This window comes from Corvus hawaiiensis, chromosome 5, assembly GCF_020740725.1.
Source record: "Corvus hawaiiensis isolate bCorHaw1 chromosome 5, bCorHaw1.pri.cur, whole genome shotgun sequence".
Taxonomy (NCBI): Eukaryota; Metazoa; Chordata; class Aves; order Passeriformes; family Corvidae; genus Corvus; species Corvus hawaiiensis.
In genome coordinates, this window is record NC_063217.1 from 62,564,621 (window position 1) to 62,589,897 (window position 25,277).

Below are 25,277 nucleotides of genomic sequence, written 5' to 3' on the forward strand. Positions count from 1 at the left end.
CAACGTAGGAATCGCCATTCCCCATGTAATTTTCCCTCCCCTGTAGAGCCGGGAAGGGGGAGCCACAGATCGGCCCGGTGCGCACCCGGTCCCCAGGGGCGGCCAAACCTCCGCACCCCCCCCCGCCTGGCTCCGCCCACGGACGCGCCCCCGCGCTTAGACGCGCTCTGATTGGGCGCCGGACCCCAAGAGGCGTGGCCTCGGCAGTCTGAGGGGCGGGTGGTGGTGGCAGTGGCAGGGTCCCCGCGCCGTTCGGTCCTCAAAGGAGCTCCGGGAAAACAATGAATCTGTTTCTGGAGCTTCTCCTGTTCCTGGCCACGCTCCTCTACTCCTACCTGGAGGCTTTTGTGAAGCTGTTCGTGCCTGTGAGGAGAAAGTCTCTCAGCGGGGAGCTGGTGCTCATCACGGGCGCTGGCCATGGCGTCGGGAGAGCGACCGCCTTGGAGTTCGCCAAGCGCCAGAGCAGGCTGGTTCTGTGGGACATCAATAAGGTAATGGCACACTCGAGTCCTCACTCCGTAACCACCGAGTCCACGCGGGATTTAAGGGCGTAAGAAGGGCGGCACCGCATTGCACCCCCATCGCCTCCTTCCAGCCCGCTCCCATCGGTCTCTGGCTGGGATGCTGAGCGCCAGCAGAGCGTTTGGCCCCACTTGCAGCAGAGGATGTGGGGCTCTGGTCCCACAGTCACTCGGTGCTACTCGGGAGGGAGCAGGCAGCACCCGGCAGAGCACCTGCGAGAGGGAAAGAAGCGCTCAGGAAGCTGCTGGTGGACCCGCTGCCCGGGCTGGCAGGAAAAGCCCGCTGAGACCAGAAGGCTGTTTCCACAGAGGAGCAGGTTTGCCTTCACTTGTTCTCTTTGTAGCCTCAGGTGTTTTTTGTGCACTGCTGGGAGATGTGTTTTCTCTGCGCTCCTATCAGCAGCATCACTGTGCTGGGCTGTGTGAGCCCGGCTGCCCTCCGGGCAGCTACACGCATAGATGGCTCCTCACTAAATGTTTACACTGGCCCAATCTCTCTATTTCAGGTTATTTGACTGGAATGCAAAAAAACCATGGCAGTTGGAGGATGGGCAGATACAAACATGCAGCATGGCACTCAGAAGGGATCCAGGCCAAGTGCTGGGTGTAGGTGCAGCAGGGAGGGGGAGAGGCTGCGCTTCCTGTTTCTGACACAGTGGGTCAGCAAAGGAGTTCACCATGAAGCTGCAAAACATACCCCAGCCCACCAGAAACAAAAATACCCCAAACCCGAGACAGGCTGAGTGAGAGGATGGATAAACAGGGAAGATAGTGTTGAACATTTTCAGTGTCTGTTCGTGGTACCCATTATGGCTAAGCAGACACTGGAGGGGTGGGAGGAGGCATGGCACTGCTCTTCCAAAGTGTACAGGGCTGCAGCAAAGCAGAGAATTGTTCATGTTCACTGGATGGAATGAGGGGATTAAGGTATAAGTTCAGTAGCGAGCGACACCTGGCTTTAGTGCTGGGAAATAGATTGTAAGCGTGGGTGTCAGCAGGAACTGAACTACAGTGCCAAGGCAGGCTGTGGATTCCAGAGGATTTATGAGTATGCTCCTCCAACCCAACTACCTTGACAAGGCCTCCTTCTTGGGGCCTCTCAGCATTAAACAGCAGCTGGGTTGAAGGCAGCTGCCCAGTCACTCACCACAGGGACTGCTGAGCTCTCACAGGCTATTTGTGACCTGGGGCTTTTCACTACACAGGCCACTGGCATGGCCTTCTGGCACCTGGGAACAGGGATACAACAAATCCATTTCTCCTCTGGCTTAGTGAGTTGATGTAATGACTTTGGGGAGCTTCAGACCTGTGTGTGTCAAAGGTCATTCTGAAAGAAAAATCTTTCTACATTGTGCACTGTGGAGGGCACCTCTCTTCTCACACCCAGCATATGACTACAGAAATGCGTAGAGCCACTCTCCACACCTCAGGGTGTCAGCCAGGCCTGTGTTGTATGAGCTCTGTTTACACTCACAGTACTGCCTGCTGTGCTGCGATAGGCACCGTGTGCCCCCTGTCCGCTGCTACGTGTGCCTTACCAAGCCAAACTCACTCGTGCTGCCACCCTGCCTTTCTAGCTGTCACTACACACAGATCCTCAATTTAAGGCTGGAATGCCTGTCATCTCAGCAACCCCACCTACAGCTCTTTCCGCGGGTAGCCATGAACTGTTCTGGGGCTGGGCAGTGGTTGCTCAGTCCAGGGCCATCTTCAGCCTCTGCTGCTCAGCCGTGGCAAGGGGACAGCTGTGCACGGTGTCTTTCTCTTTGCCTCTTCCAGCACGGTGTTGAGGAGACAGCAGCAGAATGCCAGAAGCTGGGAGCCACTGTCCAAACCTTTGTGGTGGACTGCAGCAAACGGGAGGAGATCTACAGTGCTGCAGACAAGGTGGGGCAGCAGGGGCACGGCCAAAGGCTTTCCCAAACACGCTGGACTTCCAGAAAAGTCAGGGAAACCTAGGCTAGAGGTGTTGTACACAAATCCTGCAAGGCCTTGGAAGCTCCCCACTCCTCGCTGCTCTCTGTACACGGAGTGCTGTAGCATTTCCAAGATCACAGCCAGTCTCATCCTATTTGGGAGGCTCCAGTGTATCACAGCCTGGTGCCAAGTCTGCTCTCTAGGGTTCGAGCCTCTGAAGGAACACAGACAGCACCGAGGACAAATGAAACATTTTATTGTAATGGCTGTGGTCCAGCTGCCTCAGAACAGTCTGTACCTCCATGGTCCCAGCTGTGACTACACGGTCCATACTGAGCACAGTGTGTGGAACACAGTAAATACTGGCAGTAATTAAAGGAGAAGAATCAGATCCAAACCAGATTTCCTGGCTCTCCTATGCAGTTCCTGCCACATCTGAAAATGTGGGATGATCTTCATCTCCCTTAAAGATGCGATGATAAGAATGAAATTAATTATGGCTCATCTTCCCCACCCTTGCATATTTTTTCCCCCCCTGAGTGACAGACACAATTTGGGGCTTTTTTTTGCTCTCCAAAAGGTGAAAAAGGAGATTGGGGATGTGACCATCCTGGTGAACAACGCTGGTGTGATTACAGCTGCCGACTTTCTCTCGACTCAGGACCACCAGATAGAAAGGATGTTTGAAGTCAACATTCTTGGTCACATGTGGGTAAGGGCCACCACCATCTCCATAGCTACAGATTTTTTGGGAATGTCACTGGGGAGGCAATTTAGACCAACCATTATTAGCAGTGAATTACCAAGTGAACTGTACAGTACAGGGTCACCCAAGCAGAATGTCTGCTGGGGAACTGGAGTAGCCTCTTGCTGATCTGAGCTGGCTGGTGACAGCCTCACCTGCAGCACGCACTGGCCTCTGTCAGAGGTGTTGGGGCTGACAGGGTGGGAGGGTTTCAGCTGTTCAGCCGTACTTGTTTGGGGCAGAAGAAAAGAGGAGCCGTAGGTCGCCAAGTGGTTTATTGTACGTGCTGGTGGTGAGACCCTGCCAGCATTCCTGCTGACACCTGAAACCTAAAAGCAGCAAAGGAAAGATGTGAAAACCAGCTGCTGTTTATAGCCAACTCCTGAAACCTTTGGAGAGCAGGTTGCCAACTGCACCAGTGGTCAGAGAGCAGGTATCCCTGTGGCTCTGGGAATCTGAGGTGCTGTGCAGCTCATAGCTTTAGGGATAGCTTTGGCCACCTAGTGAATGACATTGAGGGTCAGTGCTGAGTCTGCCTAAGAAAACAATGTTCCTTTCCTCCTTCCTGCCCCCTGCATTTCTGCCTCTTGGTTTAAATGACTTCCAAGACCACGAGAGCTTTTCTGCCAGTCATGATGAACAACAACTACGGGCACATTGTCACAGTGGCTTCGGCTGCAGGTCATTTTGTGAGTCCTTTCATGGTGGCATATTGGTAAGTGATTTTGAAATCAACCTTGCTTCATTTTTTGAAAAATTTTAATTGCATCTTCTCCATCAGAAAGTACCAAGTTATTAGCTCTGACTGAATCAGGAGCAATGTTTGTACAAAAGAATAGTCATGTGACACATCTACTAATGAAAGATTCTCCTTGTTTTCTCTCCCCCACCAATGCAGACTGTTGCTTAGCAAAAAAGGTATCCTCTTCCCTTCTCCTTCTTAGAATGTAGTTATTCTGTAATTTGTTGTATTGTTGTCAAGTAAACCCTTACTGAGCAGCTTTTGATCTTTTCACCATTGTGGCATTGACTGTAGAGTATAAAATAGAATCATAGAATCATCAGGGTTGGAGGAGACCTTTAGGATCATCCAGTCCAACCATCCACCCAGCTCTGCCACTGTAACCCCTAAACCACATCATCCAGTGCCAGATCCAAATGCCTCTTAAACACCTGCAGGATGGTGACTCCCCCACCTCCCTGAGGAACCTTTTCCAGTGCCTGACCACCCTAGCAGTGAAAAGATTTTTTCTAATACCTCATCTGAATGTCCCCTGTCTCACTAAGGCCATTTCCTCTATTCCTCTTACTGCAGGCATGGCAGAAGAGACCGACCCCACCTCCTTCCAACCTCCGTTCAGGGAGTTGCAGAGAGCCACGAGGTCCCCCCTGAGGCTACTCTTCTCCAGACTAAACAAACCCAGCTCCCTCAGCCATTCCTCATAAGACATGTTTCCTAGACCCTTCATGAGCCTTGTTTCCCTTCTCTGGACATGCTGGAGCTCCTCACTGTCCTTTTTAAATTGAGGGGCCTGGAACTGGACACAGCACTCGAGGCGTGGCCTCACCAGTGCTGCGTACAGGGGAACAACCATTGCCCTGGTCCTGCTGGCTGATACAGGCCAGGATACCATTGGCCTTCTTGGCCACATGGGCACACTTTGGCTCCTGCTCAGCTGCTGTCAGCCAGCACCCCCAGGTGTCCCTTTCTGTCCCAGGCCACTCCTCACCCAGCCTGTATCGTTGCGTGGCTCAGGTGCAGAACCCCACACTTCACCTTATGGAGCCTCCTGCAGTTGTGTCCTCAGCCCAGATCGAGTCTGTCCAGGTCTCCAGCAGAGCCTTCCATCCCTAGAGCACATCAACACTTCCACCCAACTCAGTGTCTTCTGCACAGTTACTGAGGGTGCACTCGATCCCCATATCCAGATCATCCGTAAGATGTTAAACAGGACCGGCCCAGAGCTGAGCCCTGGGGAACACCATTAGCGACCAGCTGCCAACTGGGTGTATCTCCATTCACCACAGCTCTCTGGGCCCAGCCATCCAGCCCGATTTTTACCCATTGAAGGGTCCCCCACCCAAGCTGCAAGCCACCAGTTTTTCGAGGAGGATGCTGTGGCAGATGGTGTCAAACACTTTACTGAAGTCTAGACAGACCCTAGATAGACACATCCACAGCCTTCCCCTCATCTACTAAGTGGGCCGCTTTGTCATACAAGGAGATCAGGTTGGTCAAGCAGGGCCTTCTTTTCATAAATCCATGTTGGCTGGGCTTGATCCCCTGGTTGTCCTGCATGTGCCCTGTACTGGCACTCAGGATGATGTCTTCCATAACCTTGCCCAGAACCAAGGTTAAGCTGACAGGCCTGTAATTCCCCAGATAATCCTTCTGACCCTTCTTGTAGGTGGGTGTTATATTTGCCAGTTTCCAGCCAGATGAAACTTTTCCAGTTAACCAAGACTGCTGGTAGGTGATTGAAAGTGGTTTGTCAAGTTCTTTCAACAGTTCCCTCATTACTCTGGCATGGATCCCATCAGGAGTCATAGACTTGTGAGGGTCTAATTGGCACAGCAGGTCACTAACCATCTCCTCTGGGATTGGGGGCCCTTCTCTCAGCTTTCTGTCCCTAACTTCCAGCTCTGGAGCTGAGAATCCTGAGAGACAACTGGACAATATTAAAGACAAAGAAGGTATTAAGTTCCTCTGCCTTTTCCTTATCCCCTGTTACTACACTACCTTCTGCATTCAACAAATACTGGAGACACTCCTTGACCCTCCTTTTGCTGTATTTGTAGAAACCTTTTTTGTTGTCTTTAAGGCCATGTTCTAGTTGCACTTTGGTCCTTCTAATCTTCTCCCTACATGACCTCACAACATCTTTATAATCCTCCCAAGTTATCTGACCCTCCATCTGGAGAGGATACATTGGTTTTCTTCCCCGAAGTTCCAGCCTAAATTCTCTGTTTAACCAGGCTGGTCTTTTTCCCTGACAACTTGTCTTTCTACCACATGGGGACAGCCTGCTGTTGAATATTTCACAATTCCTTTTTAAAGCCTATCCAGCCTTCCTGGACCCCTTTGCCCTTCAGGGCTGACTCAGGGCTGACTTCAGGCCCTTCAGGCCAAGGTCTGCCCACCAGAAGTCCAAGGTAGAATTTCTGGTGCCCCTCTTTACTTCACCCACTATTGAAAACTCTGACATTTCGTGGTCCGTCTGCCCAAGACTGCCACCAACCACCACATCACCCACCAGTCCTCTGTTCACAAACAGCAGGTCTACCAGGGCACCTCCTCCGGTGGGCTCTTACCAGTTGTGTTAGGAGGTTGTCTTCCAAACACTCCAGGAACCTCCTAGGCTGCATCCTCTCTGCTGTGTTGTATTTCCAGCAGACATCTGGCAAGCTGAAGGGCTGGCAACCATGAGACTTCTGCCAGCTGCTTGTAGAACACCTCATCTGCCTGTTTGTCCTGGCTGGGTGTTCTATAACAGCCTCCCACCAAGAGGACCACCCTGCTGACCTTCTGCCATCATAACATCAAATTACTTTTCTACTTGAAATGTGTCAGGAAAATCATGGTGCAGGCACCGAAAACCTGTTAGACTGTGTGTTGTCATTCTGCATCACATCTAGCCTTCTGTAAAGGCAGCTCCAGCTGCAGCAGTCTTCCCCCAGGAGCACTCCTTAGAGCAATCTTCTCCTGGGAATACTCCTTCTTAGACCAGCCTTTTCCTGGGAACACTCCTTAGAGAGTCACTCACTGTCAGCAGTGTGAGAACTCTCCAGCCAGGATTTTACTGGGATTATACTGCTAAATCCATAGCAGTCAATAAACTGATTCTGTGGTTCTCCTTTCTTTGGAGTTCATTTAAACTCCAGGCCCACACCTATTTCCATGCCAGGTCATTCCTCAGTTTTGCTTGCATAATACTCCTCTATTTCAAAAGTCACACAAAACTGTTACAAGATGCTCCTTTGTGGTACAATAAACAGTTGAGGGTTAATCTCCATTTCTAGCCTGCCCATCTTTCTTAATTTTCAAGATTCAAGCTGCATTCCTTCTAGGAATCTTCTAGATGGGAAGAACAGGATGTCCATCAATTGATGCGCTTCAGTTGAAATTTTCTAAGAATTCCTGATGTTTGTCGGTTTGCAATTAAAGTGCCTTTTTTGAGATATCTGCTATGCATTACACGATTACTCCCCAAAGCAATAATATCTAATCCACCACTACATTGTGGCACAGGGAAAGTTAGAATAGTCCCTGCTCTGTCTCTCAGCTGGATTATATTATTTGGAGGGTTTTGCCTCCTAGCCCGTACTGTAAGTGTATGATGGTTTAGGCCATTTGCAGTTGTAGAAAAGTGGAAATAGGATTGCTGCCTTCTCATTTGTACTTTTTCCCCTCCTGCAGCTCAAGCAAGTTTGCTGCAGTTGGATTTCATAAAGCTCTGACAGAGGAGCTGTCTGCCCTGGGAAAGGATGGAATAAAAACAACGTGCCTTTGTCCAGTTTTTATAAACACTGGATTTGTCAAAAACCCCACTGTAAGGTAACTGTCAATGCTCTGCATTCCTGTGCTTCCTTCTTTGCATCACGGCACTGCATATTATCCCCAGCTTGAGGCCTCTGTTCCAACTGGCTGTATAACAACAGTGTGTATCATTGGCTAAAGAAGATCTGCAGTGTCCTTTAACTCATGTAATGGTTGCATTTGAATTACCTGAGGTTGTGCATTTGTGAAGCCTCCTACATCAGCCAGTACCACCCCTTTTTACTACTGCAGGTCTTATATGTTTGCTTTCCTGTGTAGGCTTGGAAAGATTTTGGAGATTGAAGAAGTTGTAGAGGCTCTGATGGAAGGAATAGTGACCAACCAGAAAATGGTTTTTGTTCCACCACAGCTAAATATTGCTTTGCTTTCTGAAATGTAAGTACAAAGGAAAATTAAGCAATGGGTGTGGAAACAACAATACTAACTACCTGAGTATACAAGGTTCAAACTTATAACTTCTGAGTCAGCATAGTTGCAGAAAGAGCTGAGGACCTGCTGCTTATTAGTGTTTGTTTCTTCATGTTAGCACTGAGGACATGGAGGCTGAGAACATTCCTTCAAAAGGGCTTTACTGCTCTCTGCTATGTAAAGCAAGATTTATCCTCTCACACAACTTACTACATTATCCAGTGTAGCTGCTCTGCTGAGGAGGTGTTTTTACCAGAGCTCCAGTTCCAAATCTGGAGTTCACATCTGAACAACTAAGTTAACTTCTCAGTTAAATCCTACAGTATCTCAAGAAACATTTGGTAGCTTCTTGTTTGCAAAACCCAGCACCAGACACTCAGAAAAAGATTTTAAATCTCTTTGCAACTCCAAGAGCTGCTTGTTGAGAGTGCAAGTCTGCAGAAGCACAAGCAAGTCAAAACCGATGCTGTTGAAACACTTAGAATAACTTTGCTTTTTTGGTCATAATTTAGGACAGAGGGATAAAGAGACAAAACTCTTAAGAGAAGGAATCTTAGGAGTGGAAACTGCATCTCACTTTTAATGTCTCATCCTTCCACAGACCTGCTGCTTTTCAGAGCATGAAATGTAATACACACCTACATCTGTACAATATTGAACCTTCCTGGATCCTGCAGCAGTATTGCAGCTCACATACTCCCTGTAGATACCTGGCACTGGAACTGTCCTAAAAGGCTGGGACTGGACTTTAATTAATCAGAGATTGAAGACAGCTATGGAAATAATGCCCAGTTGAATACTTAGTCTCAGTCCATGTGTGTGCATGCATTCTGCTACCAGACCAGCTCTTCCCTCACTTGCAGTGACATTTTTCCCTATATTTTTTGTATCCTGCTTTTAACTTCATGTTATTATCTTTCAGGGTGTTTCCAGAACGCGCTCTGAATGTTCTGAAGAAGCTGGCCATTCCAAAGTTTGATGCAGTCATTGGGCAGAGAAGCACGCAGTGAAAAGCAAGAACTGATTCTCATTTCCCAGAGGCACCAGAGAAGACAGAACATGTGCTGAGTGTAGTTCCGCTGGCTTGATTCAGAGCAGAGCTAAGGCAGGTGCTTCCAGGCCACCATTCCCAGGCACACCTAAGGGCTTATCCCACACCTGCAGCTGGGACACACCTGCATAACAGGGAGTGTTAGCAAAGCAGAGATGCAGCTCTAGAAGGGCTGCTTTGAATGTACATCCCATCACCTCTATCTCATTGTGCTGAGGCTGGCAGGAATTCCCACAAAGGTGGGACTTTGTTTGGGAAAACACAGCTGCCTAGTTTAAGTGCGAAGGGATTGCCTGAGAATATGTTAATCTGGACTCAACCCTGAACAAAAGCATTTGCAAGAAGCAATTTATAGAGGAAATGGGTGGCCTGTTTCACCTCATTTATTAATTTTAAGTTTTAAAAAATGTGCTCAAATGAACACTTACAGTTTTGTGTGCATTTGTAATGAGCATTACTGAATTAATTATTTGTATTATTGAAATAATACAGCCTTGTTTGTAATGTAATGCCTAATTACAGTGTTTATCAATTATGCATTAGCAGCATCAACACTCCTTATTACAAATAAATACATTTTTTAACCCAAAGGTGTCTCTCAGCAATGAAAGTGGTAACCAGGTCCAGGCAAGGGCAGTGGAGCAGGTGCCATAATGCTGAAAGGATCAGCCAGAGTCTGCCAAACACCAGCCCAGGCTGCAGGGATGAGGCAATCCCTGGGCACGGGGGAAGCCACATCAGGATCAGTGAGGTACAGGGCCAGGCAGTGCAGCCCATGGAAGGGCCAGGGCTTAAAGGCGGTGCCAGGGCAGGGGGTGCAGGGGAAGGCTCCAGACAAGCCTTCACACAGCTCCTTGTCACAAGCCAGGGGCCTGCTCAGATGGTGAAACCCCTAAAGGTCTTTGGCCTGTGGTCCAAGAGAGCAGCAGCTGATGACACACGGGTCAAAGACCCCTCCAGAGCACAGAGGATCTGTGCACCCACTTGTGCAACTCCCACCCGCTGCAGGCACTGCTGGCCCGCAGCCATCCCAGGCACAGATGCCACCTTTGGCACAGTTGGAATCCGTCCTGTTCACCTGAGCCTTTCAAGCTGTTCTGTAAACAGGTTCTTCAGAAAAGGGAGAGCCCTCACCACCCAGCTCCTCCTGCTCTTAGCTGGCAACAGGTAGAAGCACTGTTGACAGCTTAAATAACACACAGCTCTTTTCCATTTTGCCCATGGAACATTCATGTAACAAGACACTCAGGGTGTGTCAAAGCACAACTTCCCAACTTCAGCTCTTGTACTTCACAGTGCAAAATTCCTGCAGCCGAGACAGGAAAGGAAAGAAGGGGTTCACAAAATTCAGGACATTAAAAAAAGAGTTGTAACCCAATTAAAGAATACTTAGGCATGGTTTCCATTTAAAAACCATGACAAAATGTGGGGGGTTGCATCCCTACTTCTTTTTGAGCTGCGTATTGCCCTCTTGCTACCATGACAGTCCTGTCACATATGCAAAACACTTGAAGCCAAAGCATATCTGTGTGGCTTTTTGATTTTGTTCACACCCACCTACTCTTACCTAGTGTGGAGTCAAAAAGTCTAAAAATACAGATGCTTCAAAAGTGCAAAAGACCTGTCAGAGCAAGCAGCATACTGGCCAAAATGTTTGTCCTTAGAACTCACTGTAACATAAAGGCTAAATAAGTACTTTACTGATTTGTAGGTATTTGACAGTTGTCTCTTGTATGGCTGGCAAACATTCTCAACTTCCCACCCAGCCTAGCCTCTTCCTTCGCACCTTCCAAATTTCTTCTATTTCATGACTTGAATGCTTGTTTAAAGGAAGAGTACAGTCCAGTGACTCCAAAGAAAAAGCTTAAAATGACTGCAGAAACAGGGCAACATCTGATGACTTGGCCCTTTTCTTAGACTGGGGAAGGACTGGCTTCAGTAGGACACATCAGTTAAGATGCTTGGCTTCTCCTGGCACATCATTCCCACTAGCCCTGTGTATCATTCAGATTCTGATGGCAGCATTAAATAGGAAGACAAAAATCCATCTAGGCGATGACAGTGCTCTCCTGCAGTCTGTTTCTTAGCACACTTGCTCCTAAGGAAGGGGAGACTGTATTGATTCCTGCTTTGTCCGATCTAGTCCAGGGTCTCAGAGCCCAGAGGAATTATTGGGCAAGGCAACTTGTGCAGTACACCATATGTGGCTGTGGTTCTGTGTCTTCTATGGCTGCAAGTCTTCTGCTTGGCATAAAGAAACATATGCAAAAGCAAGGATTTCAGCCTTCATCTCCTGAACACCAGTGCCAGAACTGAGTCACCAAGCCTCCCAGACTCCTCAGTTCTCTTTCTGGCCACAACACTCAACTGAAGCTTATCCCAAAGTCTGGTCACTGAGGGATGCCCCTGTCCATGCAGGAGTCCATGTGAGCAGGTTTCATACGGCCACCTACAGCTAAGTCCCAGATTTGGAGGGTGGTGCCTCACACCCTGGCCTAGGACTCCTTATGAGTCAGGTCAGTGATTCTGGCCCTGTGCTCTGCCTCCTGCTGAGGTGTCTCTTGGAGTCGGGCTTGGTTCTTCCATGCCCTCCCTGCCTCCTCTGACTTGGCCCCAGCACTGACTGGAGCCCTGTGCCAGGAAAATGGCAGCACTGCTGAGCTGTGCAATTGGGGTCTGGCCCAAACACTGATGTGTTAATTAAGCAGAGAACCAAGTTCCAAGAGAAAAGTAGGAAGCGCCTAGCTCGGAATCTCTGTGCTGGAGTCAGCCCAGTCTCTCACTGACAAGGTGAGCTGCAGCCAAACCACCAGAACAAAAATAATACTTTTCAAAAACTGTAGTCTTAACTGGACACGATTTTGGTTAGTTGATAGATGCTTGTGAACCCTTCGCAATTCCCCAAGAGCTCAAAAATATCCTTAAATGAAATTATGAACATGACCATGATACATCTGGTTTTCTAACTGAATAACAAAGAAGTAAGGTCAGCAATCCTTTCCAAGAAAGGCCATGCAGTTACATTGATAGAGCTGGAAGAAACACCTGAAAGTACTTTTCTCCTATTTCCTATAAGCATTCCTGTTCTGGTTAAGGTTCTGGATACTCTGTTACATACAAGCGATTCCAAGTGTGAGTTGCGTGATTTAGACTCAATTAGATAAAAATGACCCAATTCAAGCAATTCAGTGCCATTTTTCAAAGGACTTATGGAAACTAAGCAGCCATAGCATAAGATGAAAGGTCTGAGTATGGATAACTAAATAAAGACTTAGTAAGAGAAACAGCTAGGCAAGAGATCACCTGTGGAGTTCCAGAAATTGAAAGGACTTGTCTCATTCAGCTTTGCTTAAGGGACCTGGAAGAGGATGGTGGGGGACAAAGTCTGCTGACAATGCACAGATATGCAATGGAAGGAAGGACCATGAAGAAAACTGCTCAAGGACCTCATGGCACTGAGCGACTCGACAGCCACAAAGCAGGATTTGAAAAGAATTACAATACAGAGTTGAATGTAACTTCAAGATACTTTTGTCAGTAACTGGATGAGCAATTTCATTGCCACTTCCGTACCTTTTCCACGTGCAGCAAATGACAAACAAGAACATGTTTTGCTGTTTCCTTGACACAGGAGCCTGAGAGGGACAGGAGGGCACTGCCACCTCTGTGGGGACAAACGAAACAGAGAATGAATAGTCGGGGTGACTGACAGATGCCATCCGGCAATGTCACAACCAAGGGAAGAACAATGAGGGGTCTGCATACCGCTATAGTCTGTGTTTTCCTCAGCCAAGAGGGCAGAAAACGCCCTAAACCCCACATTTCTGTATCCATGCCCGGCAAGTCCTGTCAGCTGCAGGGTGAACATGTTTCTGCTAGGACAGATTGGAGTGCAGACTGCAGCTCCTCTGCACCGCTCACCCAGTGCCAGCCCAGGGACACCAGCACAGGGACACCGGGAGCTCAGCGTGGGACAGCTGGGCGGAGCAGCCGCCCCGGGCTCCCGCTCCCGCCCCCGCCGGTGCGGGCGGTGCGGGGTGGATCCTGCGAAAATGGACGGGAGCAGCGGCGCGCGCTGGGAAGGGCAGCGGGTAAATCAGCAACCCGCGTCCCCTTAAAAGAGATTAAAGTTCAGTTCGGTCCTCAAAGGAGCTCCGGGAAAACAATGAATCTGTTTCTGGAGCTTCTCCTGTTCCTGGCCACGCTCCTCTACTCCTACCTGGAGGCTTTTGTGAAGCTGTTCGTGCCTGTGAGGAGAAAGTCTCTCAGCGGGGAGCTGGTGCTCATCACGGGCGCTGGCCATGGCGTCGGGAGAGCGACCGCCTTGGAGTTCGCCAAGCGCCAGAGCAGGCTGGTTCTGTGGGACATCAATAAGGTAATGGCACACTCGAGTCCTCACTCCGTAACCACCGAGTCCACGCGGGATTTAAGGGCGTAAGAAGGGCGGCACCGCATTGCACCCCCATCGCCTCCTTCCAGCCCGCTCCCATCGGTCTCTGGCTGGGATGCTGAGCGCCAGCAGAGCGTTTGGCCCCACTTGCAGCAGAGGATGTGGGGCTCTGGTCCCACAGTCACTCGGTGCTACTCGGGAGGGAGCAGGCAGCACCCGGCAGAGCACCTGCGAGAGGGAAAGAAGCGCTCAGGAAGCTGCTGGTGGACCCGCTGCCCGGGCTGGCAGGAAAAGCCCGCTGAGACCAGAAGGCTGTTTCCACAGAGGAGCAGGTTTGCCTTCACTTGTTCTCTTTGTAGCCTCAGGTGTTTTTTGTGCACTGCTGGGAGATGTGTTTTCTCTGCGCTCCTATCAGCAGCATCACTGTGCTGGGCTGTGTGAGCCCGGCTGCCCTCCGGGCAGCTATACTTGTAAAGGACCTTGGCAAGTGGAGGATGGGCAGATACAAACATGCAGCATGGCACTCAGAAGGGATCCAGGCCAAGTGCTGGGTGTAGGTGCAGCAGGGAGGGGGAGAGGCTGCGCTTCCTGTTTCTGACACAGTGGGTCAGCAAAGAAGTTAATTGTGTCATCCTGAAGCTGCAAAACATACCCCAGCACAGGGCCTCACTGGCATGGCCTTCTGGCACCTGGGGACAAGGCAACAACAAAATCACTTCTGCCCTGGCTTAGTGAGCTGATACAGTGACAGAGGGAGACTTCTCTTTTGTGTGTCAAGTGCAATTCTGTAAGGAAAGTCTCTCTGCACTGTACACTTTCGTAGTGGGTTGACCTTGGCTGCATGCCAGGTGCCCACCAAGCTGCTCTATCACTCCCTTTCCTCAGCTGGACTGGGGAGAGGAAATAACATGGGAAACAATGACTCATAGCTTGAGATAAAGCAGTTTGCTAAAGCAAAGCTGAAAGTTTGCAGGCACAGAAGCTAAGAGAAAAAAATATTTTATTCTCTGCTTCCCATCAGCAAGTGATGACTGCCCACATGATTCTGGGAAGTGCTTGCTGGGGAAGGCAAACACTGTAAATACTGGAAGCCCCTCCTCTTCTTCCTTCTTTTCTTAGCTTTTATATCTGAGCTGTCATCATATGATATGGAATATCCCTTTGGTCAGTTTTGCTCTGCTGTCCCCTCCCAGGGGCGGGGAATATTGGGGACACAGCACTGATGCTGTGCCAGCACTCCTCAGCAGCAGCCAAAAAACTGGTGTGTTATCAACCCCTTTCTAGCAGATAGTGCAAAGCACAGCACTGTGAGGGTGAATGAATTCCATCTCAGCCAGATCCAATACAACTGTGGAGGGCACCTCTCTTCTCACACCCAGCATATGACTACAGAAATGCATAGAGCCACTCTCCACACCTCAGGGTGTCAGCCAGGCCTGTGTTGTATGAACTCTGTTTACACTCACAGTACTGCCTGCTGTGCTGCGATAGGCACCGTGTGCCCCCTGTCTGCTGCTACGTGTGCCTTACCAAGCCAAACTCTTGTTGCTGCATTCCTAAGGCTAAGAGAATTGGGGCTGTTCAGCCTGGAAAGCAGATGGCTTCGTAGTGGCCTAACTGTGACCTTCCAGTATGTGAAGGGGGCTTACAAAAAAATGGAGAGAGAATATTTACAAGAGCATGTAGTGACAAGACAGGGGGAAATGGCTTCAAACCGAAAGAGAGGAGGTTTAGATTGGGTATTAGGAAGAAATTTTTTACTATGAGGATGGTGAGGTACTGGAACAGGTTGCCCAGAGAAGTTAGAGATGCCTCATCCCTGAAAGTGTTCAAGGCCAGATTGGATGGAGCTCTGAGCAACTTGCTCTAGTCTCCCGCCCATGGCAGGGGATGTTGGAACTATATAATCATTAAGGTCCCTTCCAACTCAAACCATTCCACAATTCTGTGGTTTCCTTTCTAGCTGTCACTACACACAGATCCTCAATTTAAGGCTGGAATGCCTGTCATCTCAGCAACCCCACCTACAGCTCTTTCCGCGGGTAGCCATGAACTGTTCTGGGGCTGGGCAGTGGTTGCTCAGTCCAGGGCCATCTTCAGCCTCTGCTGCTCAGCCGTGGCAAGGGGACAGCTGTGCACGGTGTCTTTCTCTTTGCCTCTTCCAGCACGGTGTTGAGGAGACAGCAGCAGAATGCCAGAAGCTGGGAGCCACTGTCCAAACCTTTGTGGTGGACTGCAGCAAACGGGAGGAGATCTACAGTGCTGCAGACAAGGTGGGGCAGCAGGGGCACGGCCAAAGGCTTTCCCAAACACGCTGGACTTCCAGAAAAGTCAGGGAAACCTAGGCTAGAGGTGTTGTACACAAATCCTGCAAGGCCTTGGAAGCTCCCCACTCCTCGCTGCTCTCTGTACACGGAGTGCTGTAGCATTTCCAAGATCACAGCCAGTCTCATCCTATTTAGGAGGCTCCAGTGTATCACAGCCTGGTGCCAAGTCTGCTCTCTAGGGTTCGAGCCTCTGAAGGAACACAGACAGCACCGAGGACAAATGAAACATTTTATTGTAATGGCTGTGGTCCAGCTGCCTCAGAACAGTCTGTACCTCCATGGTCCCAGCTGTGACTACACGGTCCATACTGAGCACAGTGTGTGGAACACAGTAAATACTGGCAGTAATTAAAGGAGAAGAATCAGATCCAAACCAGATTTCCTGGCTCTCCTATGCAGTTCCTGCCACATCTGAAAATGTGGGATGATCTTCATCTCCCTTAAAGATGCGATGATAAGAATGAAATTAATTATGGCTCATCTTCCCCACCCTTGCATATTTTTTCCCCCCCTGAGTGACAGACACAATTTGGGGCTTTTTTTTGCTCTCCAAAAGGTGAAAAAGGAGATTGGGGATGTGACCATCCTGGTGAACAACGCTGGTGTGATTACAGCTGCCGACTTTCTCTCGACTCAGGACCACCAGATAGAAAGGATGTTTGAAGTCAACATTCTTGGTCACATGTGGGTAAGGGCCACCACCATCTCCATAGCTACAGATTTTTTGGGAATGTCACTGGGGAGGCAATTTAGACCAACCATTATTAGCAGTGAATTACCAAGTGAACTGTACAGTACAGGGTCACCCAAGCAGAATGTCTGCTGGGGAACTGGAGTAGCCTCTTGCTGATCTGAGCTGGCTGGTGACAGCCTCACCTGCAGCACGCACTGGCCTCTGTCAGAGGTGTTGGGGCTGACAGGGTGGGAGGGTTTCAGCTGTTCAGCCGTACTTGTTTGGGGCAGAAGAAAAGAGGAGCCGTAGGTCGCCAAGTGGTTTATTGTACGTGCTGGTGGTGAGACCCTGCCAGCATTCCTGCTGACACCTGAAACCTAAAAGCAGCAAAGGAAAGATATGAAAACCAGCTGCTGTTTATAGCCAACTCCTGAAACCTTTGGAGAGCAGGTTGCCAACTGCACCAGTGGTCAGAGAGCAGGTATCCCTGTGGCTCTGGGAATCTGAGGTGCTGTGCAGCTCATAGCTTTAGGGATAGCTTTGGCCACCTAGTGAATGACATTGAGGGTCAGTGCTGAGTCTGCCTAAGAAAACAATGTTCCTTTCCTCCTTCCTGCCCCCTGCATTTCTGCCTCTTGGTTTAAATGACTTCCAAGACCACGAGAGCTTTTCTGCCAGTCATGATGAACAACAACTACGGGCACATTGTCACAGTGGCTTCGGCTGCAGGTCATTTTGTGATTCCTTTCATGGTGGCATATTGGTAAGTGATTTTGAAATCAACCTTGCTTCATTTTTTGAAAAATTTTAATTGCATCTTCTCCATCAGAAAGTACCAAGTTATTAGCTCTGACTGAATCAGCAGCAATGTTTGTACAAAAGAATAGCCATGTGACTATTCTATTTTCTTTGAAATCTATTTAAACTTAAGGCCCACACCTATTTCCATGCCAGGTCATTCCTCAGGTTTGCTCCAATAATGCTTCTCTGTTTCAAAGCACACACAATTGATTTGAGATGCTCCTGTGTGGTACAGTAAACATTCGAGGGTTAATCTGCATTTCGACCCTGCCCATCCTTCTTCATTTCACACATTCAGGCTGCATTCCTCCTAGGAATCTTCTCTCAGGAAAATGGGATGTGCATCAATTGACACACACTAGTAAATGTTTTCTAAGGTTTCCTGATGTTTTCCTGTCTGTTTTGTCTGCCTGTTCACACCTTGTCTGCTTTCCACAATTACTCCACAGGTTTCAATATCTAATCCACCACTACATTGTGGCACAGGGAAAGTTAGAATAGTCCCTGCTCTGTCTCTCAGCTGGATTATATTATTTGGAGGGTTTTGCCTCCTAGCCCGTACTGTAAGTGTATGATGGTTTAGGCCATTTGCAGTTGTAGAAAAGTGGAAATAGGATTGCTGCCTTCTCATTTGTACTTTTTCCCCTCCTGCAGCTCAAGCAAGTTTGCTGCAGTTGGATTTCATAAAGCTCTGACAGAGGAGCTGTCTGCCCTGGGAAAGGATGGAATAAAAACAACGTGCCTTTGTCCAGTTTTTATAAACACTGGATTTGTCAAAAACCCCACTGTAAGGTAACTGTCAATGCTCTGCATTCCTGTGCTTCCTTCTTTGCATCACGGCACTGCATATTATCCCCAGCTTGAGGCCTCTGTTCCAACTGGCTGTATAACAACAGTGTGTATCATTGGCTAAAGAAGATCTGCAGTGTCCTTTAACTCATGTAATGGTTGCATTTGAATTACCTGAGGTTGTGCATTTGTGAAGCCTCCTACATCAGCCAGTACCACCCCTTTTTACTACTGCAGGTCTTATATGTTTGCTTTCCTGTGTAGGCTTGGAAAGATTTTGGAGATTGAAGAAGTTGTAGAGGCTCTGATGGAAGGAATAGTGACCAACCAGAAAATGGTTTTTGTTCCATCAAATCAGAGTGTTGGTTTACTGCTTGAAAGGTGAGCAGGAAAAAAAAAAATGTATCCACTGTAACCTCCTGAGTGTATCACCCTCAAACTTGTAAAATCTGATTCAAGATTAAGTTCTATTTTAGAACATATCACAAGCTAGTTAATAATGCAGTGGTTCTTTCCAGTGACAACAGCAGACATCATCCAGAGATTTTTTTGAGCCCTTTCATAGGCCCTTGTACAGAACCACTTGCTGCAGCTGACTGTTCTCAGTGCAGAGCTCCACTGCTCTGCAGGCCACCACATTCTCGGGAACAGTAGTCCCAGAGAGAGATGAGGACCTGCTGCTTATCTGTGTTTGTTTCTCCATGTCAACACCAAAGATTGAGGCCATGGAGGCTGGAAAATTGCTCTAAAAGGGCTCCTTTGCAAAGAGAAAGCAAATGCTTGTGTCTATGTTCAGTATGAAAACTTTCTGGATTCTGCAGCAGTATTGCAGCCAAAATCATGGTTGGTACATACCTGTCATGGAATTTTCATAAAAAGAGATGGGTGGAATCGGAGTTAAAACTTGTCAGAGGTTGACAAGGGCCATGTGTCCTTGGGAAATAATGCCCATTTTAAGACTCTGTCTCAGTCCATGTGTGTGCATACATTCTGCTACCAGACCAGCTCTTCCTTCACTTGCAGTGACACTTTTCCCCATAATTTAAGTTACTCTCCCACATTTAACTTCATGTTAATGTTTCTTTCAGGGTGTTTCCAGAACGTGCCCTGAATCTTCTGAGGAAGATGACTGATGTCAAGTTTGATGCAGTCATTGGGCAGAGAAGCACGCAGTGAAAAGCAAGAACTGATTCTCATTTCCCAGAGGCACCAGAGAAGACAGAACATGTGCTGAGTGTAGTTCCGCTGGCTTGATTCAGAGCAGAGCTAAGGCAGGTGCTTCCAGGCCACCATTCCCAGGCACACCTAAGGGCTTATCCCACACCTGCAGCTGGGACACACCTGCATAACAGGGAGTGTTAGCAAAGCAGAGATGCAGCTCTAGAAGGGCTGCTTTGAATGTACATCCCATCACCTCTATCTCATTGTGCTGAGGCTGGCAGGAATTCCCACAAAGGTGGGTGGCCTGTTTTCAGTTCAATTTATATTCTTAAAATATAAAATTCTCTAATGAACACTGAATTTCCCATATTTTTGTAGCAAATACCTGAAATAATAGAGGTGTATATGTAATATACCTAATTACATCGATTATCAATTACGCATTTGCACCAATAATATGCCTTTATATGAATAAATACAGTTCTTTAACACAAAGAACAGTGTCTCTTGGCAGTGAAAGTCATAATCAGGTCCTAGAGATGCATTTAAGGTATGATATCAAGGAATACACCTTTTCCTGTATAATTTCTCGCATGGTCCTCTGCACTTTCCAGACATCTTTAAAACACCTTCTCATGAATGCAGTATTTCTCTACAAATGACTGGGTGCCACAAGTACAGCCCTCACAGAGCAAGGGCCAGGGCTTAAAGGCGGTGCCAGGGCAGGGGGTGCAGGGGAAGGCTCCAGACAAGCCTTCACACAGCTCCTTGTCACAAGCCAGGGGCCTGCTCAGATGGTGAAACCCCTAAAGGTCTTTGGCCTGTGGTCCAAGAGAGCAGCAGCTGATGACACACGGGTCAAAGACCCCTCCAGAGCACAGAGGATCTGTGCACCCACTTGTGCAACTCCCACCCGCTGCAGGCACTGCTGGCCCGCAGCCATCCCAGGCACAGATGCCACCTTTGGCACAGTTGGAATCCGTCCTGTTCACCTGAGCCTTTCAAGCTGTTCTGTAAACAGGTTCTTCAGAAAAGGGAGAGCCCTCACCACCCAGCTCCTCCTGCTCTTAGCTGGCAACAGGTAGAAGTTTTGCTGCCATCATCACAAATAGTTGCTAGATGTGCTAAATGACACAAAAATAGTTTCCTTTTTGCTCATGGAACACTCATGTAATAGGACACTCAGGCTGTGTGAAGCTCAAGTTCCCAGCTTTGGATTTTTTGTTTCATAGCGTAAGATTCCTGTAGCCAAGAAAATAAAGAAAGGGTAAGCAAATTTCAGAGAATTAAAAAAAATCCAAAAAGTTAAAAGTCAATTAAGGAGTGTTGATGTGGTTTGAATTTAAAACCAAGACCCTCAAAACCCCAAAGCATTTGCGAGACGCATGCTTTGAGTCCTGAAGGATAAAGGAGTCCAATTTGCATGCATTTTCAGTAAGTTATTTTGTAAGTCTGTTTTCCCTGCCTCAGTGGCATCCCACAAACCTGAGAAGAGTGACTTAGTGGCTTTGTCTACTCTGAAAGAAGTTCTTGGTTTGCCCTGCTTCTATTTGAACTACATGTTCCTCTCTTTCTAAGAGGACAGGCCTTGTCACAACTGAGAGCCACTTGCCCTTCTCCATGTTGCTTGAATTTCCAAGTCTTCTGCTTGGCATAAAGAAACATATGCAAAAGCAAGGATTTCAGCCTTCATCTCCTGAACACCAGTGCCAGAACTGAGTCACCAAGCCTCCCAGACTCCTCAGTTCTCTTTCTGGCCACAACACTCAACTGAAGCTTATCCCAAAGTCTGGTCACTGAGGGATGCCCCTGTCCATGCAGGAGTCCATGTGAGCAGGTTTCATACGGCCACCTACAGCTAAGTCCCAGATTTGGAGGGTGGTGCCTCACACCCTGGCCTAGGACTCCTTATGAGTCAGGTCAGTGATTCTGGCCCTGTGCTCTGCCTCCTGCTGAGGTGTCTCTTGGAGTCGGGCTTGGTTCTTCCATGCCCTCCCTGCCTCCTCTGACTTGGCCCCAGCACTGACTGGAGCCCTGTGCCAGGAAAATGGCAGCACCGCTGAGCTGTGCAATTGGGGTCTGGCCCAAACACTGATGTGTTAATTAAGCAGAGAACCAAGTTCCAAGAGAAAAGTAGGAAGCGCCTAGCTCGGAATCTCTGTGCTGGAGTCAGCCCAGTCTCCCACAGACATGATGAGCAACAGCTCAGTTAAAAGCACCATGATGTTGTCTAGAGGTCTGTGGAGCTCCTTCCTCAGCTCTTCTAGCTGTTCTGCTTTAAGAAAGCACAGGAGAGTGAGGGCCCCACAGGGATTTCATGAGCCAGGTGCACTATGTACTCCCCGAGGGGTTGCAGCCAGCAGGCAAATGCCTCTGCTGTGACTGCCCTGCCAGGTGACAGGGGCCCTGGTCGCCAGAGCAAGAGGCAGGAAGGTGAACTATTTACAGAATCTAATGGCATGGATTAAAACACCCCACAGCACTGCTGCCTGGCCTGTCTCTTTAGCGAAGTTTGAGGGTACTTCTTTGGAGACTGGCTCTGCTGCATTTTTCCAAAGTCCTTAAATCCTACTCAGAATGTTAGGAGAATCATCTCAACCTGTGTTTCTTGGCACAAACCCAGGCCACTTAAAAGAGAAAATCCGGGCTGTACCTCTTACTGCCCCTGTCTGCTAGCACCAAGGCCCCACCATCATATACCTTTTAATGCTTGCAGGTGGTACCAGTATGCATAAAAAAACAGGTAATTTTAGGCAGCACTTCAGAACATGGATTTCTAAATGCACAGAATCCCCTGAACCCAGCAGTTCAACAAAAGGGGGGTTTGTACTGTTTTGTGGTTTTTTACTATGTCTCCACTGAAATTAAGCATCTGACATCACTGGTGGTTCATAGTGTTGCAAAACTGTCTGCAGAAATTCTGACTCAGCTTTTTGGTACCTTCGATCTCTCCGATTATTTCATTCTGCATCTATTATCTGACCATGCATTTTTTCCTTTTCCAAGCAAGTCTCTTGCTTTGTTTGAGCTCATCACTGAGAAGATTGTGGCTTTACTGCAAAACTTCTACCACAGTATTAATAAGCTTACATTTATCCAAGAAGCCAGGTGTTTCTAGGGTTAAACTTGCTCTCCTGCAAACTAATTCCCCTCTGTGTTCTCAGGCTTTTAATGTTCACAGCTGGTTGCTGATCTTTTTCCAAAAAACACTATCAAAATGATTTTCAAGAAACATTCTAGTTAAACTGATGCTGCAACAGGAAGATACACTCAATGCTCAAAAATAATCTGGTGACAATAATGACTGTATTTTTATATAAAGGAATTCCAGACACTCATGTTCACCAGTGTCTCCCAGCTTGCTAATCATGAGGTAATCTCTAATGGGAGAAGAACCCAAACCCTGAATAGGAGCTTGCACTAATCCTTTGATGGCCACATAGCTTTTCTATGATGAGGTATTGCTGCTTCCTTCTGAAGGGCTGACCTGGAATACAGTACATAAGGACTCCTTTGAGCCTTATAGAACTGACAGCTGCACTCTAAGAGAGGTGAAAAATTGAAAATTGTGTAATAGCTGGCTTTAATATTATGCAGGACATGGAGATCTGCATTTATTCTCATTGAGTGATTTCTGTGTAACACAGGAATTATACTGGCAAAAGACAAGATTCAGGTCTCTCTAGTATAAAAAACAATGAAGGGGAAAAAAACCAATATTTATGTGTAGCACAGTTCTCTAAGTCCTTAAAGCATGCACGTGCTGTTAACACCAGTTCTGGCTGCACAGCCAGATCATTAATGTTATCTTCCCAGCTGAACATCTGTTCATGTGGCACATTTCCACATCCATCCTCCTCTCTCTCTTAGACATTAAATTGTACCAAGAGCCCTTTTAAACACGAGTACAATTTTAAGGGGATTTTAATGAGCTTGTCTGGAAGGAGGCTACATTATGATTTATAGCAAGGAAAGTAGTATGGGCCAAAAAAACATTTAAAAATTTAGATTAATTGGTTACTTCCTTAGAAGTGCCCTTTTAGGTCACTCAGAGCTATGGTCAGTTCTTGTGCATTTAATGAATATTTTCAGCCAAAAGAACCCAAGCAAACCCAAACTCAACCAACCAAAATCAATCAGCACACTAATTAACAGAGGCACAATTACAGCTAACAGCTTCTGAGATACTGAGATTTTTCTGCACAGGACTATGGAGACACCTTGGAAAGGAGACTGCTTTCATATGGGTCAGTTGTAATGGACGTGCCGTTAGGAATGAGTGACCGAGAATCATTAAAATGCAATATTTTGTGAACCTAGTTTATACTCACTGTTGGCATGTTCATTTTCTAGATAAAGAATTCCTGACTCACAAGGATTTGTGCCTAATCCATATGGTTAATCAGTAACCAATTTAGGGGCAGGAGAGGCTGTAGCTCACTTCATGCTCTCTCTCCTCAGGGGCAGGGAACAGGTAAAAGGGAAGAAACATGCCAAACAGAGGTGTACTCTCCTTTAGGAGGATGACATAAGTCCATGTATGCCCCAGGCCTATAGATAAGAAAGCAGCAGCACAGATTTTTCAGATAGTTATTTTTCAAGCCACAGATTGTTTCAGTTTTGCCCTGTCACACACAACACTGTTTACATCTGAAGCCTTGGAAATCATGAAACTTGGAACTTCCATACACAGTTACATTAAACACAGATCTTCTCAAGCTCTTACGAACATAATATGGATCATAGGCAGACAAATACTAAAGCATGATCCTCAATACTCTAAAGGCAATTTTAGATAATGGCTGTGCTGTGCAGTGCTGAGCTACCTCAGCGCTAGCTCAAAGGCACTAAGAAAGAGATGTTTTGCATGTATGTATAGCCCCATGATTACCTGCAGCCTTGGAGCCTGGCAATGGGTATGGTTGTGCTAGTGCAGTTCTGGACTAACAGGTTTGGGAAAGGGATTGTTCTTCATTCAGCAGCTAATCCAGGATCTCTGGAAGATGTCAAGTGACATGGTGCAAAGCTCTACTCAGTGCAGGACACCTTCATGGCAAGACGCAGCTACCTGGCATTCAGTTTCTCTTTGAAGCCTCCTCAAGGAAGGTGTTGATGCTCCTGCGGGTTTCCACCTTGTAGGCATATCTGTCACATACTGATGTAGCTGAGATTAGCACACAAAGCCAGAGTCACTCAACACCCAAAGATCTTTTTCACCCAAGGTTATGCTTTGTCTCTGAGCTACCAGGTCATGATTTGATTCTTTGGACCAAGTGAGCTTCCTTTTTTTCCCTCTGAAACAACTGAAAAAACAAAACCAAACCACATACACACAAAAATCCAGCTATTTAAGTTTTCACAGTTGGCTTTTTTTTTTTCTTTTGAGGATTGTTACTATCAGGGAATAGCAATATTTTTATATTTGTTGCCTTTAGAGCATAAGATAAAGTACTGAAGTCTTACAGGTCTCTACGATTGCTAATCCAAAGAGCTACTACAGTTTTAAACTCAAGGCTTTAAGAGAATCCAGACAAATAGTTATTTTACATTTACTAAGAGAAAGAGGTAAAGCTTTTACCAGAACGGTCACAATAGATCCCCAGGAATCCAGCCTCAAAGTCTGCCCACATTCAGGAAAAGGTAACCTCTTTCTGTCATCAGGGATTTTACCTTGCCCTTATAAAGCACTGCTTGTGAGGACTTAGGGGATGTAGGTATCTGAATGTATGCGAGAGCAGGACAAGCAATATGCCAAGTGCCCCAATGGCAGTAAAACCAGACAATGGCATCTTTGTGGGTTGAAAGCCTGATCAAACTATGACTGAAGTCAATGGATATTACAGCTGGAGATGGGGGTCAGCAGCTTTGACCCAGGAAGAGGTGACCGGTCCGGGGAGATGGTCCCGAAAGGAATCGCCTTCCCGAGGTCCAGTGTC

At 47.6% G+C, this 25,277-nt stretch overlaps 2 protein-coding genes across 5 annotated transcripts; both read left to right on the plus strand.

The window, feature by feature from the left end:
• Positions 1-206: 206 nt before the first annotated feature.
• On the plus strand, positions 207-19,836 carry LOC125325766 (estradiol 17-beta-dehydrogenase 11-like). Of its 2 annotated transcripts, XR_007203533.1 has the most exons (8): positions 207-491; positions 2,301-2,408; positions 3,019-3,150; positions 3,792-3,898; positions 7,601-7,738; positions 8,000-8,116; positions 9,072-9,439; positions 19,637-19,836. XR_007203533.1 is itself a non-coding variant. In XM_048303110.1 (7 exons), exons 1-7 carry the CDS (start codon positions 282-284, stop codon positions 9,157-9,159), a joined length of 900 nt encoding a protein of 299 aa, XP_048159067.1. In that variant the 5' UTR covers positions 207-281; the 3' UTR covers positions 9,160-9,790. The 2 variants fall into 2 exon arrangements, 1 of the variants encoding a protein (XP_048159067.1); XM_048303110.1 differs by lacking the exon at positions 19,637-19,836 and having other exon boundaries at positions 9,072-9,790.
• LOC125325764 (estradiol 17-beta-dehydrogenase 11-like) lies at positions 221-19,836 on the plus strand. Of its 3 annotated transcripts, none has more exons than XM_048303104.1 (8): positions 221-251; positions 13,336-13,575; positions 15,756-15,863; positions 16,474-16,605; positions 17,247-17,353; positions 18,046-18,183; positions 18,445-18,561; positions 19,269-19,836. In XM_048303104.1, the coding sequence occupies exons 2-8, from the start codon at positions 13,366-13,368 to the stop codon at positions 19,354-19,356; spliced, it is 900 nt and encodes a 299-aa protein (XP_048159061.1). In that variant the 5' UTR covers positions 221-251; positions 13,336-13,365; the 3' UTR covers positions 19,357-19,836. The 3 variants fall into 3 exon arrangements, with proteins under 3 accessions (XP_048159061.1, XP_048159062.1, XP_048159060.1); XM_048303105.1 differs by having other exon boundaries at positions 223-265; positions 13,350-13,575; XM_048303103.1 differs by lacking the exon at positions 221-251 and having other exon boundaries at positions 13,018-13,575.
• Positions 19,837-25,277: the final 5,441 nt, after the last annotated feature.